Raw genomic sequence first — 20,525 nt, 5'->3', positions numbered from 1 at the left:
ACAAAAGATCAACTTGCCGATATTTTTACAAAACCCCTAAGTGAAGAGCAATTTGTTGATATTAGAAGACAACTAGGGATGATTTCTTTATGATCAAATGATTGCTTGATGAATTCTTGATTGAATATGCCTTATGATTGCGTTAAATTCATATCATATGCATCATATAGAAATAATCTTAGGAAAAAGGTCAAATTTTGACCAAAAATCAAAATTCCATTGGCATTGGACATAAAAAAATTAGGGATTTCAACTGAAAATGGCAGGGAGAGGATCACGAGACAAGAAAATGCAAAAATTGGACCGTTGACCAATGACCGTTGACCAAGTGGTCGACCGGTTGAGGAACCGATCGACCGGTTCGTCAGGGCTGGGAATTTAAAAAGCCTCTCTACGCTTCATTTCTCACCTGTTCTCCTCCATACCTTGAAGACCCTTCACTTCTTTGCTTCCAGAAGTCAGTTTTGGCAAGATTTCGGACCGATTGCAGGTTGTGGATTTGATTTTGGGATGCCTTGAGGTTAGGGTTTTGATTTGAAACCCAGGGTTTCAGTTTTTGGGAGTGTCTTCTCTCTGCACCGCGTGTCTCAGGGTTGGTTTAGCTTCATCTACTGCGCCTAAGGCTTTGGGTTGGTGTTTGCTCCTTCTTGTTTGAGTTCATTCTCCTTTTGGACTTCTCCTTCTCCCTTCAGTTCGTTGGATGACTTCTAGGCGAGAGATGGGCACCTCCAGGGCTCAGGGCAAGTGCCTTGCTGAGCCATCTCAGCTTGAGCAGACAAAGGCTCGTCGAAAGGCGAGGTATGACACAACCCTTTTTAGTTCCGTCGAAGACTATCAGCACTACAATCAAAAGTCCACCCAGAGGAAAGTCGTCCCAGGGAGAAGTGTCAATTTCTCCCAGCTTCAGCACTTTGGGTTTGAGAGACTCTTCGGTCGAATGGGATGGCTGCCAGTTGTGACGATTTCTGAGCCGATTTTCCCGACTCTAGTGCGGGCTTTTTATTCCCGGGTGAACTATGGGCTTGGAGGACCAGTCTTGTCTACAGTGAGAGGAGTTGAGATCAGATTGAGCCCAAAGAGTATCTGCCACATTCTCGACATCCCTTCAATTGGACTCCGAGTGTATGCGGCCAAGGCATAGCCCACTATGCTGGGATTCGAGCTTAGAGAGGCTGTTCAGAGGTTGTGCGGAGTCGCAAATGCCTAGGGGATGGGCAAACCATCGGCACATAGCCTGATCGTGCCCAACCAAGTCCTTCACCACATGATATGCTCCATCTTATTGCCACGAGGAGGACATTGAGACGAGGTCTCCTACCTTGAGGCATTTATTGTGGACTTGATCCTCACCGGGAGACGGATTCACGTGGGATATCTGATGATGATGCATATGATATCCTGCGGTTCACTCCTCCTGGTTTCGATTCGATAGTCTTCAATCTACCCCCTTTTCTTGTCAGCCCTCTTTGAATAGAAAGAAAAGGCGAAAAAGGGTAAGGTATATTCCCCAGTTCTGTACTCCCCTACGGCCTCTTCCTTACTCGAGTATTCAAGGATGTTGGGGTCGACTTGAGTAGAGAGACGAACTTTGAGGCCCTCACTAGCTATGACACGTAAGATGAGTAGTCTTTGGGGCGAATGAAGTTCGAGAAGGCACCCGATGACTCTTAGGTTAGGAGAGTTGAGCGATAGGCCTGAGGTTAGGGACAGATGCATCCCGGAGCAGAGGAGAAGGCCAAAATCAAAGAGATGGAGGATGGGTTAGATCCTCAGAGGGATTTTGAGCAGAGAGGGCCCGAGCTTGACATTCCGCCTTCACCTCAGTCAGAGGGCATTCATGTTGAGGCCACTTTCTCAAAGTCTATGATGACTGAGCCATCTTACACAGCAGGACCATCATCTCAACCATCATTTACCGAGCTACCATCTCAGGCACCTCACGCTGCTAATCATGTGCCTTGGATGGATGTCTCAGCTCAGATCAGCTCCCTTGGGACTCGTATGGAGGAGCTTGCTTTAGTCCATGACTCTAATTTCTACTCTATGGAAGAGCACATGGATTAGTATCAGACCGGAGTCACTTCTCGATTTGATCACTTCCAGCAAAGATTTGAGCGCATAGAGGAGCGTATAGATCAACAGTAGGCTACATTCGAGCATCTCCAGTAGAGCATTGATTGCATTAAGAGTCGTCAGGCGAGTCAGCATGAGGAGATGATGGCTTACCTCCGCTCTGTGTTTCCTCCTCCACCCCCTCAGCCTTGAGATTATCTAGAGTTCCCCATCCGTTTCTTTTTTATGTTGCCAAATGAGGAGAAATGTATAGGATCTAGGAGACCCTCATGCTTTTCATTGTCATCATTGTCATATCTATCTTTTTTGTACATGTGAAGTTTCCATATATATATGATATGATATTTTCATGATCCATTGCTTCCTATTCAAATTTTCGCGTTTTACTTTGTTTCCTATTAAAAATTGTTTGATTGATCCATGATTGGTTTGAGGGGCAGATTTTTTTCTCTCCTAGATAACCAAGGTTTGTCATCATAAAAAAGGGGGAAATTGTTAGCCTAAGGGTTCTCCTAATCGGGTTTTGATGATAACAAACCATGGTTTAGTGACTAATTTGTTTTATGGTTAAGTATCTTAGGCATAAACTCGAAAATTCATCAAATGACCAAATGGATACAAGATCGAGACGCTTGGAAGACTTGTGATCATAGGAAACTAATGTAAGATGAATGCATGAGTGCACTTAGGATTTTCATACGTTTCATGCAACTTAGAAAACTCGGTTTATTATTTAAAATTTCGATTTTATTAAAACCCGAGTTTTTAACTAATGTACCTTAGGCAAAATGTTTTATAATTAGCTTAATAATTCACTTAAAAACCTTGCCTAAGTGTTAGAAAAGAAAGGAATTTAAAAAAAATAGGTTTTCGGGGCAAAAAAGGCTCAACCGGTCGAGGTTATGGCTAACCGGCTCAACCGGTTCAAGAATTGGTTGACTGGTTGTGCTCGTTCGGTCAAGGACCGGTCAAGGGAGGCCAAAAAGTTTCTCTCTCTCCTAGTAGCCTTCTCTTCCCGGTCGAGGGGATTCTCTTCTCGGTCGAGGTCTGGTTGAGGCAACGGTAACCAGTCATGAATTAAATGCTTCAACGGCTAGTGAACCGGTCGACCCCTAACTTGATTGGACGAGGTTATATAAATTGAGAGCTTCACTTCATTTATTGATAAAAGAACACTTGCATTCAATAGGCTACCTATATGTTCTTGATAAAAAAACTCTCATTTCTTTCATAGTGCATTAAATTACCACTTGCATATCCTTTAGTGCACTCTTGTGTGTCATTGTAGCTTTGTCTTGTATTTGAGCTATCCTTAAGCTAGGTTGAGGGATCATTTCTTGTAAAAATCTTAGTGTCAAAGCCTTCAAGAGGTTTGAATCTTGAAGAGATTGTGTAATAGTCCATCGGAGCCGGAATCCAAGTGTAAGAAGATTGGAAGCTTGGATGAAGCTTCAAGTTAGTGGAACCCTCACTCGGTTAGGAGGTTGAGGAGAGTGGATGTAGGCAAGGAAGTGTCGAACCACTATAAACCTGAGTTTGAATTCTCTAAACTCTATCTCTTTACTTTGCTTATATTGTGTTTGAATTTGTTGTGATTGAAAAGATTTTAAAAACCTAATTCCCCACCCCCTTATTGTTTCTCCAATACAAACCATTATACTTTCTAAATTTTCTAGGTAGATAAATAATTTTAAATCAAATGAGAACAAATCAAATGGCATTTAATACTTTAAATTCTTTATCAGGTTTTCTAATTTATAATATATATATATATATATATATATATATATTAAAATAGTGTCATTTAAAAAAAAATATGATTGATGATTTTATTATAATATGGATATTTATATTTTTTAAAAAGCTATTTATTTTTAATTTATTTATAATTTTTTTTTTTATGTTTAATAGGAGTCGAATTAAATTTAACTAGTATTCTATAAATAAAACTTATGATATTTTGCAAAATCAAAATAGAAAAATGATTTTTTTTAAAAAAATTTATTCAAACAATTTTTTTTTTGTTTTCTTAAAGTGTTTCTAAAAATATCTTGTGAAATCTTTTTTAATTTAAAAAATATTAGAAAATAATTTTTTATTTTTTAATTTAAAAATGATTTTTTAAAAAACTAGGATAGAAAATATGATCAAACAACGAGTTAATAAATTTTTAAAAATAATATTTTTATTTTTAAAGATAAAAAATCATTTTAAAATTATATGCTCAAACACTCTAAAGTCAACCCACCGAAACCCCACCCAAATTTAAGTCGGAATCCCTGTTTTGTTGTGAATTTTAATCCATTTTACAAAATGAGTTGGATAAGCCCGAAAGGAATGGGTTCGGATTCGGGTATTATGGGTTGCACCGGCCCAAGTTGCAACCCTGTAGGGCAATATCCAGGGAGAGTAGGTTAATGGCGGCCCCTCTCGGTGAGTATAAAACCCTAGAAACAGCAGCAACCTAATTGAAAGGAGTTAGGGTTTCAGGCAGCAGAGAAAGAGCCACAGCCACAGCCACAGCCGCAACTCCCTCTCCTTCTCCGTCGACGTCACCATGGGTCGTATGCACAGTCGAGGGTTACTCTCTTTATCACTCATTTTCTCTGTCTTTTTCTTTATCTCTTCCTGTCTCCTTCTAAATATCTGATCCATTTTTTCTATGTCTGATTCCTTGATTTCAGTAAGGGTATTTCTTCGTCTGCTCTTCCTTACAAGAGAACTCCGCCTACTTGGCTCAAGATCTCCTCCCAAGATGTTAGTCTTAAATCTTCAATCCGTTTCTCTGTTTGGTTCCATAGATAATAGGACAATAGAAGAAATCAAATCTTATAATTTTTTTTCTTTCCTTTTTATGATAGCGGAAAATGTGTTTCGACAAGTGCATTATAATGGGCTCTCGGGGATTTAGTTTTTCATAGTTTGAAATTTATTTTCCTGCATTTTCTTAACAATCAAACGAGTTTGGAATTTTAGATCATTTGGGTGTTGTGTTTCGTTGATTGTTTCGGTGTGGGGTTTCAGGTTGAGGATAACATTTGCAAGTTTGCAAAGAAAGGGCTGACACCATCGCAGATTGGTGTTATTCTTCGTGATTCTCACGGCATTGCTCAGGTCAAAAGCGTTACTGGAAGCAAGATCTTGCGCGTTCTCAAGGGTCATGGTAAAGCATAAGCCTTTTAGTGAATTTTTTTGTTCTCTCTGGTTTCTCATGGGAGCATAGGAGACTAGGAGAAATTAAAGGTTTATGCATTATAGTTTTCATCATTTGTGTTTGTTTATACCAACAATGAGAAGTGTTTTATGCTTCCACAAATGGAGAAAATGAAATTGCGGTAGAAAATGTTATTATTTCCTGAAGACGGGTAGTGCCATTTGTTAGGGTTTGGAAAATGCTGATTCTTAAACTTAAATTGGCTTAAAAATCGGCAAGTTTCATATCTTGCCCTACTATGAATCTTTTTAAGAAAGGTGTTTTCATTTCCCTGCCAAGCAGGCTTGCTGGAAGAACATAAAAAGAAGAGTTTCAAATGTTTGTATCTTGTTTCTTAAGAAGTGCTGAAAAATACTTAATTAAGCCAAATGGTCTTATTAGGATGGGTTTGGTTGGAGATTTTATGTTCTATCCACTTTTTTCTCAGCAACCAATTCGAGGATTTCCGTTTTTTTTAGTTGGTTATGGTGTTGATTTTGTTGTGTTTAGGTCTTGCTCCTGAAATTCCTGAGGATTTGTACCATCTTATTAAGAAGGCTGTTGCCATTCGGAAGCATCTGGAGAGGAATAGGAAGGACAAAGACTCAAAGTTCCGATTGATTCTTGTGGAGAGCAGGATTCACCGACTTGGCCGCTACTACAAGAGAACAAAGAAGCTTCCTCCAGTCTGGAAATAGTAAGCTTGATCATCATATTTCCCATATTGTGCTAATTGGTTGCATTTAATGTTTTAGCTTTTCTTTGATGGGTTTGCCGTTCTACTTCTGTGGACAAGCAGTTTCTTTTTTTTTTTTGAAAATGTAGGTGACTTAGATGATGTAAAATAAAATTACTTCTTATTCTTTGAAGATTTTTATTTGAATATGATGCCATGTAGTAATAACTAATGGTTTGTTTTGTTTAAGGTGTAATAATAGTGTCTCAAAATCTTTTGCATTATGGTGGCTCTGTATCATTATTAGCTGCTAAATAATTTTATTAGGATATGAAAGTTGAGTGTTTGTTCTTTTTGTGTAATTTTAAGATTGTGCCCTCTTTGGGGTGCCACATTATTTCATTTATCCTTTTAAACCCTGATTACAACGCCAGAATTCTTACTCTCTCAAGAATCTACAACACTTGGAACTGAAGCTTTGCAAATAAACATGTCTTTGGCACTTGTAATGCAGTACTGCTTGATATTTATCATTTTTGTTCGTAAATTTTATACCACATTATGTCATTCTTTCTGGATTCTTGATACTGTATGGTTTTTAATTCCTACACAGCTTGTGAACACTTGGAAAACTGCTTGTAAAATTCTTTTGACAGCTTGGTGTTTTTATCTAACCTCTTGGCATTGCTTCCCTTTTTTGTCTTCTATTATTGTCCCGGTGCTCTATCTTGTGTTGTATATTTTCTTCTGTTTTCATGCATTCTGTACATGCACTTGTTCTTTTAGCAATCAGTAGACACGTATTTGCAACTTAGTGACTTGACTGAAAAGTGAATGGGAAAGGGTGTCAGATGAAGAAGTGGGATCTGCAGCCCCAAAGAAACATGGAAAACCTTTTAGCTGAGGAGGCTATTTAGGAATTAAATAGGAAAACTGGTTAGAAAGTTTAGAGAAACAAATAGGTTAAACCTCAAAAGGTCACAGAGGTTGGAAGCATGGACACTTTTGGGGCAATTGCAAGATATATAAGAAATTTTTATGGGTCGGTTTTTGAAACATGTTTTTCTGTTGTTCCAAAAGCGTTTCTGAGATTTTTTGCCACAATTTGCTGAAGTATAATCTCTGCTTTCCAGACATTTTAGAAGGTGTTTCACTTTCCCTATGATTTTTAATTTACTTTGTAAAGTTCCATCCCCTTCTGGGAAGCTTGTTCCCTTGTAGGCAGATTCCATTCTTGGATGGCTCTTACCTTGTTCTCATCCACCATTAGATTACCATCCCTTATATGAGGCCCAAGATCCAGGAGCTGAGGGAAGGCTTGTGGGATAAAACCCTTTAAGGTTTCCTCGATGAGAACCCATTCTATTCAATCACATGCTGATCTAGAATTGGGCATGACTCCAGTATAATTTTTACAGTCTCACTACAGTTTGAATGGGGATTAGAGTTTGATGGGACAAGTTTCCAGCAAAAGAAGATTGCCCTTTGGATAAAGGCTTTTCTATCAGAGTAGATTATTTTTTCACTGGAACCTATAATGTGCTGGTTTTGAACATCCATTTTCCTTAGAGCTCAATGAAGGCATGGGTGGACTGTGAGATAGGAACAGGCCGTGTCCTTCAATTCATTGCAGTTCCTGAGGTTGTAATGAGGTGTTGTTTCTAGTAGTTTCATGGATAATCTTGTCACATGTTCATCAAGCTATCAGTTCTTGTTATCTATAGTTTTGTTTTTATAACAACTACCTTCTGCAACTTTTTTTTTGATAACCTTTCTATGATTATATTTACTAACTCAAATTCTAATTATTGCAGCGAGTCTACCACTGCCAGCACTCTCGTGGCTTAGGCTAGGTATTGTGCTAAAAAAGTTTTGGTACAATCTGAGGAAGTTACGGTTACAATGTTAATCATTGAATGAGCTAAGATTGTCTGCTCTTGTTTTAGAAAGATTTGTCTGAACTAAGAGACCTTGTAATATTTTCTTGACTAGCAAAATATTTTTTGTTCTATGTTACTGCCAAGATGGGGAAGATAAAGAAGAGAACATGCTCATTTGTTTTTCATGGTTTCCTATTTATTTATGCTTGGGAGTTAGTGATCATCTGATTTGAGCTATAACATGTTGCTACTTGCCTTGGAGATACACTTATGTTTGGCAATTAATTAACTGAAATTTTATTGTACGAAGGCCCTTTTATTGAATTGATCCTTGCACTAGTACTTGAAAGTGTGTTGGTCAAACTATCTATGGTTTGTTTTAGGAGCTATCATTTGGATCCTTACCTCATCTATGGTCTTGTAACTCATGATTGTTGCCAATTTTTGGATTGAATTTAGATGATCTCATCTAAAAACTAAATGGTATTTGGTGGGGGTGAGTTGAATCTTTTACGAGATTTGACATCAAGTTCTGTAAGCTTGGTAGAATTATAATTTGGATGATTCATTCCTTGAGTTTAAGAGCTATTAAAAACATTTCTTTAGTATATATCTAAGCACTAATTGATTAATGCTATTGAGAAAAGTGCAATAGCATAAAGCAAGCCTTCTTTGTACAATCTCACACTAATATTTGTAGTTGCTTTGTTGAATTATTTTCTTAGATGTATTATATTGACTTTTGTTATCATAGTTGTTTCCATTTGTTCACATTCCAAGTGAGAATGGAATAATCTATCTAGCATTTAAAAATGGTGGTATAACCAAAATTTTATTATTTTCTTTACTATTAGGCTATTATTATTGTTTAAAAGGGGTTGTCTTAGGATCTCAATCCTATTTTTAGAGGATGGAAGGGACGACAAAAGGAGGGAAGAGCTAGTTTATGAGGGATTTGAAGTCTTTTGAAGTTGATGTTAAGGTGGGTCAAGGGATGTTTGTGCGGTAGAATTGTGGAAAAGGGAAGGGTTATTTCTAATTGGATTAGATTCGACGAGGTGGGTTTGTCTTGCTTGTTAGAAGGATTGGAATCTTGTTGTAGGAAAGTGGTTGGAATGAATGAGGGGGATCTTTCAAGTTAGAATGCTAGTCTAATAGTGTAGGGTAGTTCATTCAATGTGTTGTTAAACCCCTAGAGACTTGGAATGATATATCTTTACCTTATAGATAGAACCTTCTTATATTAAGAATAAATTTTTATTAGGAAAGTTTAAAATTACAATCCTAAAGATGAGGTATTTACAATTAAGATATAAAAGCAAATTCCTAAAATCATGAAATTAGTCAATCAAAGAATCTAGTATAGTAAAATTGCTAATGCCATGCTAAACAACTTGTTAGGAGGTTGGCTTTGACACCCTCACTCAAAATAATGCTAGTGAATTGACAAACATTAATTTGTCAACTAAGAATTGATTTCATATCTTGGTGAAGGACTTCATAAAGATATCAACAATTTGAAACTTTGTGGGCACATGAGGTGGTGTGATGATATGATCAACTAATGCATCTCAGATGTAGTGACAATCCACCTTTGTGTTTGGTTCGATAATGAAGAATAGAATTTGCATTAATTTGAATGGCGCTCGAGTTATCAACATATAAAGGTGTAGGATTTGGTTGAGGGAGATACAATTCGATCATGAAGAATAGGATTTGCATTAATTTGAATGGCGCTCAAGTTATCAACATATAGAGATGTAGGATTTGGTCGAGGAGGGAAATACAATTCGAAAGTTAGTTGATAAAGCTAAACAATTTCAAAACAAGTAGATGACAACACTCTAGATTGTGCTTCTATAGAAGATTTGGAAACCTTCTCTTGTTTCATTTGCATTTCCATGAAACAAGAGCATCACCAACATACATATACCAACTTGTTGTGGATCATCGAGAGTCAAGGCACCTTGCCCAATTAGCATCGTAGTAAGCTTGAGAGTAAAAGGTAATTTGACCATGTAAAATATACCATTTAAAAGTTCAAAGTAAATAGAGAATCATATTTAATTGCTATAAGATGTAAATGATGAGATTGATGCATAAATTGACTCATTAAATTTACAACATAAGAGATACTCGATTTGGTAAAACATAAAAATATACACAAATTAATTATCATATATTTTATATTTTAATTATCATATATTTTATTATGTTTTAGACTTAGTTAGACTCAAAAATTAAGTTTTGGTCCATATAAATTCACTATTTAAGTCCAAAACCTAGAGGAAGTGTGAAAATTGAGAAGAATGGTATGAATTTTTTATTTTTCCAAAAATGACTTTTATTGATTATAAAAAAAAAAAGAGTAGAAAAACATTAATTTAAATTTTATTCCTTTTGCAAACCTCAATAAAATTTAACATAATTTAGTGATTTGAAAAATAATACACCATTTTCCAAAAAAATAAAAATAAATTATTATTATTTAAAAATCAAACATCTTAGAAAAAATATATTTTTAAAATTGTGTATATAAAAAATAACTGAAAATATGTCAAATTTATTTTTTTTAAATGATATATTTTTATAATATATATATATATATTTTAAATTATCTAAAAATAATAAATTTTCAAAATAATTATAAAAAAAATTTAAGATAAAAAAGTTTCTCAAACATTATGATAGAAAATAGTTTTGAAGGGCATATTGGTATTTTCATATTTTATATCATTCCCATCAATTATGCAATTTTTATAGATCAAATCTTAATTTTTGGACTCAACGGTCCCGATAGATTATTATTTTAATATTAAAACTGTTTTCATTTTTATATTATTATTAAATAGAATAAATTACATTATTCACATATTATTTTTTTTCAACAAAATAACCTGAATATATGTATTATTATTTATTGAAAATTTTCTCAATTTCTTCGATATTTTCTATTAATTTTTTTTTTATTTTCTTAATATGTTCATAAAATATAATCTCCGATATTGTTAAAATCGAGATCACACATTTTTCTAATTACATTTTTATAGTTGGTTACCACTTGGCAGTCAGCCACCTTCATCCAACTTGCCTATACTTGACAAGGATCCCTCGCTCACCCACCCTCCACTTGCAAGCCACACTGTAGTTTTACGGAAACCCACGCACGCCTCCATTAATTTCTCTCCTGATATGGAGCTATTCATGAATGGAGAATTACCCTTTTAAGGGTAGGTTGGAAAAAAAAATTATCAGGCTAGATTTGATAATTCTTATTTTGTGATAATTATAAAGTATAAGTATAATACAAATACAATATAGTTACAATGAAAAATATTAACATTGAGATATATTATAATATACCAAAATGACAAAATATTGAATTTGTTTTTTATCGAACTTGCATTTCTAGGCTATCATGTTGTATTCCTATCATAAAACATTATTGCAAGCCAAAATTATAAAAAGACAATAAAAATATACTATTATAATTTCAATACATAAAGTTGTTGATGTATAAAAAAATCTATAAAATTAATTTTTTATATAAAAATATAAATGTACAATAAAAATACACTATAATTACAATATAAATACAATAATATTATGATACATTACGATAAGGTAAAATTTTGAAAATTTCAAATTTCTTATGAAACTGGATAGTTGTGAATTTTTTGGCATATACATGTCTAATAGACAACAAATATTGTTCTTTATTGTATAAAATATATCTCAATTGATTATAATTTTCAGTTTTCAATGAAAATCCAAATATGTTTATAAATACTCAAACAAAGTGGTTCCAAACAAGCATTAAACAACTAAGAAAATTTTTTCTTCTGCCATATTAAACAAGTCTCAACAACAAAACTAAAGTGCAAACCTTTTTAATGGAAATCAATAATAATCATATCAAACAACCCACTCGGAAAATAAATTAAAAATAAAAACACATCTTCAATATGACCAAAATAATATAAAAAATTCAAAAAAATAAAATAAATAAATAACATTTTACACAAAAAATGTAATTTCTTTCTCAAAACCTCCTTCGATATTTCAGATCTAATATTTTAGATCTACATTGTTAAAATTATTAACAGTTAGTTCCTTCAATCCAAATTTTAAATTATTTATTTATTTGCATAAATCGACATTTTTTTATTTTTATTTTTAAAAATCTTACCTGTAATGGATTTCTTGTTACATTCACACAAAAATACAAGCTTTGTGAAGACGATTTTATATCATAACCTAAAGTGCTGGAGTTTTGTTTTTCCTCTTTCCTTTTTTTCTTCTTCAATACCGACCAGCGGGAGTTGAGTTAAAGAAGATTTTTTTTTTCCTGTTGCTTTTCATTTATTAAGGGTATTTTTGGCATTTAAACAAAATAAGGTATTAGAAAGAATTATCATAATTTGACCCTATCCTTAACCTTGAGAAGAATTATTAAATATACCACCGATCATATGTTTCCCAGCCTACCCTAATGGTAATTCTCCCCAAATTTATTGGGTGGTCTCCCACGAAACTATTTGAGATCTAGATGCACATGCTGGTCTACCATATAAGTCGTCTCTGAAGTTACTGCTTGGTAATGTGTCACACACCTGCCATCTGCTAAATCTGGACACCCTGCAGAGCCTCATTTACACCCTACGCATTGATTCTCTCAATATATTGGGACTCATGCAGTATAAAGTTTTCATCATCTAAGCGACATCGAAAACCACCACCACCTCTCTCTCTCCAATGGGACCTCTTACAAGATCCATCCATGACCCTCTTCCCAAAGTTATCATCGCCATCACCTTGCTTTCCACTCTCCTCTCGAAGCATCTCCACTCTACGCTTTTGGAGCTAGCAAGAGTTTCTGCTCTTCTGCTTGTGATCTCGATTGAAGTTCTTTCCGTTATACAGAAATGGGATCCCATCTTCCAGCTCTTCTCACTCGCTTGTTTCTTTCTGTTCTTCATTGTCAAGCCTCTCCTCTCAAAGCCTCATATCTACATTGTAGACTTCTCATGTTTCAAACCACCAAACTGTTGCAGAGTTCCCTTTTCATTATTCCTTGAACATGCCTCCATGATTGAATCATTTGACAGCAAAAGCATAGGTTTCATGGCCAAACTCCTCAAATCTTCGGGACAAGGTGAACAGACTCATCTCTCTCCAGCTTTATATTACATTCCACCCATTACCCATCTCCAAGAATCTATCAAAGAAGTCCACATGATACTGTTCCCTGTAATGGAAGATCTTCTGTCCAAGACTAAACTCTCCCCTCAAGATATCGATATACTTATCGTTAACTGTACTAGTCTTTGCTCGTCTCCTTCCCTCTCCTCCATTATCATCAACAAATACTCCATGAGAGATGATATTAAGAGCTTTAATCTCTCTGGCATGGGGTGCAGTGCTGGAATTCTTGGCGTCCATTTGGCTCAAAATCTATTGAAAGTTCACAAGAATTCTTACGCCATTGTTCTTAGCACGGAGATCACATCGGCTGGGTGGTACGCTGGAAACGATAAGTCTAAGTTGCTCAGCAATTGTATCTTTCGTATGGGAGGTGCAGCAATCTTGCTTACAAATAGGGAAGAAATGAAAAAAACATCCAAGTATCGGCTGCTTCACACGGTGAGAATACAGAGAGCATTTGACGACAAGGCTTATCTTTCAACAGTTCGCGAAGAGGACTCAAATGGAGCCCTTGGGGTTACATTCAGCCACGACATAGTGCAAGTAGTTTCAGAAACTGTTCGTTCAAATATCACTGTCCTCGGCTCAGCTATCTTGCCGTTATTGGAGAAATTCAGGTATAGAGCATCCAGATTCCGGAAGAGATATATCCAAAAATCTGCAGAGGTTTACGTGCCGGATTTTAGGAGAGTGATACAGCATTTTGTTCTGCCAGCTTCAGGGAGGTCATTGATTATAGATATAGGAAAAGGGTTGAATCTTGGTGAAAGAGAGACGGAGGCTTCTCTGATGACCTTGCGAAGGTTTGGGAACCAATCTTCATCTTCTTCCTGGTATGTATTAGCTTATATGGAGGCCAAGGAGAGAGTGAAGAAAGGCGACAAAGTGTGGCAACTTGGGATGGGAAGTGGGCCTAAGTGCGTCAGTTTTGTCTGGGAGTGCATGAGGCCCATGGTTGAGGAGTCCAAGAAGGGCCCATGGGCCGATTGCATAGGTGAGTATCCAATCCTTTCTGAGAATGAAGACAATTGACAACGGCCATGATCATGATCCCCCATTTGGAGGTGGTGGGGGTTATATATTTTTACTGAGAAGTGGAAAGATATGATCTTACTCACTAGGTAGGAAACATGATCTTTCAATATTATTTATGAGAGATTTGGGGAACTAAGTCTTCAAGTACTCATGCCTTGTGTGTTGTAACTTAGTATCACTTCCTGAATTTTAAGGGACCACTGAAAATTTAAATGGAGAATAATGAACTTTCTTTTTTAAGAACATAAAATATAATCTAACCTTTAATTATTTTTTAATTCCTATTTTACATCAAACACTTTTTGGATAAAAATATCAAAATGACATCATATGTGCAATATTTTTAAATTCATCCCTTCTAATGAAATATTTAATTTTCCATTCGATTTTGATAAGCAGGATTGAGGTTGTACTCTACCATACCAATGGAACACACTTATTCTGAAGCAACTGGCAATGGAATTTGCAAACTTCTTTCTTACTTGACTTGTGAGGCTCTATGCTTGAAGCAAAATCAGACTACTTGCACAAAGAAAGTGACCAAAGATTTATCCAAAACTTAGAAAAAGGAACCACCCTTTATTGCCTGCTTCGATGTATGCTCTATTGGATTCGCACACTTTTTTGTCTCTTACCTTGGCTTCAACCTACCCTTAAATATATTTGACCGAAATAAAAAAGGCTTATCCCTTGTAAAATAGCCATAAACCTTTGATCTAAATCTTTGAAACCCCTAAATAAATAATTGGACAACTCAATGAAAGTTGGTTTGTAAGCTCGATCCCTTATGAATATTGACTTTTGTTGAAATCCTACTTATTAATAAAGCACTTTTTGGAAATGAGTGAAAGTTTTATATCTAATTCTTGACCTATCTTACTTTTTTATTTAACCCTTTCTTATTTTATAGATATCTCTCCAACTTTTCTATAGAAACCTCCTTAAAAGGGTATGACTATCTATGTGCTAGAATGCAGACTTGAACTTTCTTCAATCTCAAATGCTTTGATAAGAGGGAGCTCTACTTAGGGAGTTTTGGCATTGGTGAAGCATGTAGAAGAAAGAGATAAACTCTAATTATGTAAGGAGTAGATGTTGATATTGGTTGACATAGGTATATAAGTCATGTTATATTATTTAATAACAAGACTTCAATTATCTATTCCTATTTTTAGATAATTAGTGTCCTTGGAAGTCCCCAATGATTAAACAAACCAAGATTTTACCATGATTGTAGTATTAGAAAGATGCAAAGTAAAAACAAAAGCCCACGGATCAGTTTTGTAATTAAATAACCATAATTGAAAATCGTCTCTACATTGGATGGCTTGGTGTTTTGATAATCTCAACCTTATTGACAACAACTTTTGTATTTATTATTGCCTACATACTTCTCCAGTAGATATTTATGGTGTTCTTAAACTTGTTTCTAGATCTCTAATTTATGGAAACAATATTAACTCGGGTGCCATTATTTGTACTTCTATAGCTATAGGTTTTCACTTTTACCTCATATGGTTATACAATGGTGGTCTTTATGAGCTAATTTTCTACAATTTTTACTTGGTATAGCTTGTTACATGGGTTGTGAGTGGAAGCTTAGTTTCCGTCTAGGTATGCGCCCTTAGAACGTTGTTACATATTCATTTCTTGTTACATCTACTACTGTTATTTTCTTAATCTGCCCAATTGGTTAAAGAAATTTTTTTAATGGTTTGCCTCTAGAAATCAGTGACACTTTTAACTTCATGATCGTATTCTAAGCAAAATGCAACATCCTTATGCACTCATTCCACATGTTCGTTGTACTTGGTATATTCGGAGGTTCCCCATTTAATGTTATGCATGGTTCCTTGGTAACCTTTAGTTTGATAGGGTAACCACAAAAAATGAACATCCTAATGAAGGTTAAATATTTGGTCAAGAGGAAGAAACTTATACTATTGTGGTTGATTATGGTTATTCTGGCCGATTGGTTTCCAATATGCTAGTTTCAATAATTCACATTTTTACATTTCTTCCTAGCTAGCTACTTGGACTTTAGTAGGTATCTAGTTCACTACTTTAGGTATCAGCACTATGGCTTTCAACCGAAATGGTTTCAATTAGCATGTAGTAGTTATTTGGTTGATTGCTTTAGGTATCAGTATTATGACTTTCAACCTCAATAGTTTTAATTGGGTTGTAGTAGGTATCTAGTTTGCTTTAGGTACAACACAAGGTGGTGTTTTTTTTTTTTTATTAAATAAAAAAGTAAAAATATTTTGTTTTTTCTATTTAGCTGAAAATAACCTATTAATATCAACCAATATAAGTAAAATAAACTTGTTATTAATAAGTTCAATTTAGTTATGTTAGTTGATATCAACAAGTTACTTTGAATTGAACAGAAAAAATCAAATATTTTTATTTTTTTATTCATCCATAAAACAAACACTACCTAAGACTTTCAACCTAAATGGTTTTAATTGGCTTGTAGTATGTATTTGGGTGTGTAGTAGGTATTTAGTGCTTTCAACCTAAATGGTTTCAATTAGCCTGTAGTAGGTATCTAGGCCTTTGCTTGACGTATCAACACTATGAATTTCACAACATAAACAATGGTTTTAATTAGCAAACATTAGGTATTTAGGCCTCAACTTTAAGTATTGGCACTATAACTTTCAAGTACCTAAATGATTTCACTTTCAATCAATTTACCTAAATGTTTTCAATTTCAATCAATCTATTGTTGATAGGTAAGGCCTTGGTATGGAAGTTATGCATGAAGCTCTATCTACAAATGGATAAGATTTCGATTTTAGTGTATATGGGTTCTTGAATATAGTCAACATTATTGCTAAACTTATTGGTCAACTTTAAAATTTAAAATTTCAGTTTTATTATGTAAGTGTTTTTTAATGTAATCAACATTATTGACAAACTTATCAGTTGGCTTTAAAATTTTAAGTGAAGAGAAAGTAAAGCAAAGTAGGGCACAAAAGTGAAGGGAAAGCAACGGTGAGGCTTGAACCAGGTTCTCCCACTTGCAAAGGAGACCATGCACCACAAGACCAAGTTACCCTTAAATTTCAAATATGCCAGATGCTATATATGTACTAATTTTGTCTCCTAAAGCTTTTCTTTTTCTTTAATAAAAATAAAATTTAATTAATTAATTAATTTTAATGTGTTGTAAAATGAGAATAAATGTGATTCAAATAAAAATAGAGATGATTATGTATTACTTTAATAATATATATATATATATATATATATATATATATAGGGGAGAAAGAAATCAAAGAAAAGAAATGTTGAGAGAATGAAAAACAGAGAGAATAAGGGAGAGAGAGAATGAGAAGAAGAGAATTTTTTTCTTTTTCTCGGAATGTATATTATAGGAGATGAGAAACCTTTTTATAGGCTTTCCAAATGGCTTCCATTAATATCCCCATTAATGAATATTAATGAAACTCATAAATAACATTAATGGTTTCCATTAATGAGTATTAATGGAAGTCATAAATAATACTTAATTAACATTAATGTGGTGACATTTATTACTTTAGTTATAACATAATGATCTTATTTGCAAATAAAATTAATTATCTTATTTTTAGATTCTATCTAATTGATTATTGATAACATAAAAAGAACATGATAACCTTGTTAATGAGCGTTTTTTTTTTTTATTTTATTTTATTTTATTTTTTATACCTTTTGTATTGTAAATTAGTAATTAAATATAAATTTATAAATAAGTCATAAATATTTTTTAACAAAAAGAATAATGATATACATCATCATTTTCTTATTTAATATATTGAAAATAAATAAATCATCATTTTAACTGTAAATATATTTATGATTTCTATCTATTAAACATTGTAAATTTTATCTTCCATATATAATTTTTTTCGATCTTCAATATGCATATTATTACTTATTTGATCATTTCTTAAAATTTTTCCAATATTATTATGAGTTTTGATTAATTTCCATCTTATCCATACTTTTTTTAAAATTTCCTTCAATATTTTCAATTTTTTTTTTATATTTCTATAAAATCTAATTATTGATATTTTTATGATTTTCAATATATATCTTAATCTTTGTTCCCATATCCTCTTATTATCGGTGTTGGATGCTCACCATTAGACTAAGAAGGATGAGCAATTAAACTGAGTCTTGCAATCGATCTCCTATGCAGGAAAATGGTGAGGAAATGAGACCTTTTACTTTCAAAATCCTTTAATTTTAGTCTTTTGAAAAGGATTTATGAAGACTTCATACTAATGCTTACATCTTTCAAACCCAAATGCTAATCTTGATTATGACAAACTTCGAACCCCTCTCTCTTCATTAGACTTATACCACAAACTACTGCATAGACTAGATCCACTAGTGCACCCTAATGCTTTGATCACTTCAGAGTAGTCAAACAACTCAAAAGACCACAATCCAATATTGGGGAGCGAATGAGCAACACATTTTCGTAATGGAACTACTCCAAATACACCCACAATCCATTCATTCCTTTTTTTTTTCCCCTGAATTTTCTCAACATCCAAACAGAAGAAAAATCCAGTGTTATGGGCTGAACAAGTGGCAAATTTTCATGAGAATTCTTCAATCCATTTGGTTGTAGTGGAGACTCAGAAGACCGAAAGAAAGCGAAAAGAAAAACAAGAACCCTGTAGTCTCACTCAGATTTTTCTCAACATCCATGCCAGAAAATGAACAAGCAATAGTGGAGAGTCAATCTGGGTTATGTTTTCATAATTCTTTCAAATTTATTTAGAAATGAAAAAAGTCAAGAAAAATAATTAACCATCAATTGCACCCAAAAACCACAAACCTTTATTTCCAATTCACCCAAGTTTCCCACCATGCAAACAACTACAAAGAAAAAAGCAATATTATGGAGTGAATGTTGGGGCTCATCGTCATAAATATTGATTTAGGCTTCACATTAATAATACTTCTAGTTTTTAGAGAAGCCACTGCATTAAAGATAATATACTCAAGGGTGTTGAAATAGTATGATGAACATTTTAATTGTAACAACCCGTATCTAATCTTATAGATATTATCTGTTTTGGATCCAAAACGTCATCATGATTTTAAAACACATCTATAGGATTAAGATAACCCCATATTTATATAGTACCAGAAACTTTTTTCCTTATCCAATGTGAAACATTACAATTACCTTTTCATGCAAACACAATGTTCTTGTTGTGTCATATGGGAGGAAGGTCAAATAAACTCCCACACTAAGGTCGTCAAGGATTAGTTTTGATACTATTTATAATGACTTACACCAAATCATGTAGATATTATTCGTTCTAAGTCCTTACGATTTTAAAACAGGCTTACAAAGTTAAGATGAACTCAAACTTATACAGCATTAATGATATTCTTCCCTATCCAATATAGGACATCACATTAATACTCCTTGAATTATTTCTCTTTTAGTTGCTTTTTACTCAAGACTCATATCACGCAATATGCATGTAAATATATCGTTATTGTCTCTTGATTGAGAATTGTTTCATTTAGGTAAAAAAAGCTTTCCCAAAGTGACATGAGAGAGATAAACCTAAAAAGAGGCCAATGAGACCACACTTTTAAGTAAAAGGGAGATGAAAGAAAAAAATTAGAAGAAAAGAAGTAGCATGTCTAATTTAAGGAAAATTCTAAGGTACCTCTTCGGTACCTTCCGAAAAGTTTTTCTAAGCCATTGGATGTTCAAGATTACATCTTGGCCATCCATTTTAAATTTGAAATAAAAATTTCACTTAACCGGTTAAGGGAAGAACTAGTGACCTTCTTTCTTCCTCCTCCCTTCTCAACAATTTTGGGTTTAAATAAAATAAATATGAGATAAAAATAGAATTGAATAAAAATAAAAATAAAAATATTAATAATAATTTGATAACAAAATTTTATAACAAACTCATAAAAAATTCTAAAATCGTTATTTAACATCACATTTCTTCCTACAACAATTATACTTGGATAAAAAAATATATCAAATATTACCTTTGACACTTGTAATCACTTGAAATCCTTCATCTTCTTCATATAATACAAATTTTAAATTTTCTCTCTCAAAAAGTTTTAAACTTGATCTTGAAATTTGATTCATCAAAATACATCTTACATATTTTGTAATTTGGTAGTTGAAATTATTTAATTTTCATATTAAATTATTATCCCTTTTTTTATATATAAATAATGAGAGTATAAGAGTAGTTGGTAGGATTTTCTTTTTTAGATAGAGTTAGGTAATGCATTAAATAATAAATTATATTTGATATTTAATAATAAATTATAAAAAGTTGTAATATTTAGATATATATGAAATGCATGTGATTATTTCTCATCAACAAGTCATTTACCGATTTGATAAGTTTTTATAAATTTTTTAATGATATGTACTTTACACATGTCATTTTATTATTGGGGTCAAACGTGG

The 20,525-nt window shown here is 33.5% G+C and overlaps 2 protein-coding genes and 1 pseudogene across 2 annotated transcripts; all 3 read left to right on the top strand.

The window, feature by feature from the left end:
* Positions 1 to 4,396: 4,396 nt before the first annotated feature.
* LOC100242961 (small ribosomal subunit protein uS15) lies at positions 4,397 to 8,007 on the top strand. Its single transcript, XM_002266073.4, has 5 exons — positions 4,397 to 4,653; positions 4,758 to 4,830; positions 5,098 to 5,236; positions 5,777 to 5,963; positions 7,757 to 8,007. Exons 1-5 carry the CDS (start codon positions 4,631 to 4,633, stop codon positions 7,788 to 7,790), a joined length of 456 nt encoding a protein of 151 aa, XP_002266109.1. The 5' UTR covers positions 4,397 to 4,630; the 3' UTR covers positions 7,791 to 8,007.
* A 4,565-nt stretch (positions 8,008 to 12,572) lies between these two features.
* LOC100266985 (3-ketoacyl-CoA synthase 6) lies at positions 12,573 to 14,209 on the top strand. The gene has a single exon (XM_002267439.4). It carries the CDS (start codon positions 12,578 to 12,580, stop codon positions 14,057 to 14,059), a length of 1,482 nt encoding a protein of 493 aa, XP_002267475.1. The 5' UTR covers positions 12,573 to 12,577; the 3' UTR covers positions 14,060 to 14,209.
* Positions 14,210 to 14,487: 278 nt separating this feature from the next.
* On the top strand, positions 14,488 to 16,171 carry LOC109124180 (photosystem II protein D1-like; annotated as a pseudogene).
* Positions 16,172 to 20,525: the final 4,354 nt, after the last annotated feature.

The sequence above is a fragment of the Vitis vinifera genome, chromosome 16 (genome assembly GCF_030704535.1).
Source record: "Vitis vinifera cultivar Pinot Noir 40024 chromosome 16, ASM3070453v1".
Taxonomy (NCBI): domain Eukaryota; kingdom Viridiplantae; phylum Streptophyta; class Magnoliopsida; order Vitales; family Vitaceae; genus Vitis; species Vitis vinifera.
This window is presented reverse-complemented; position numbering and strand designations above follow the sequence as displayed.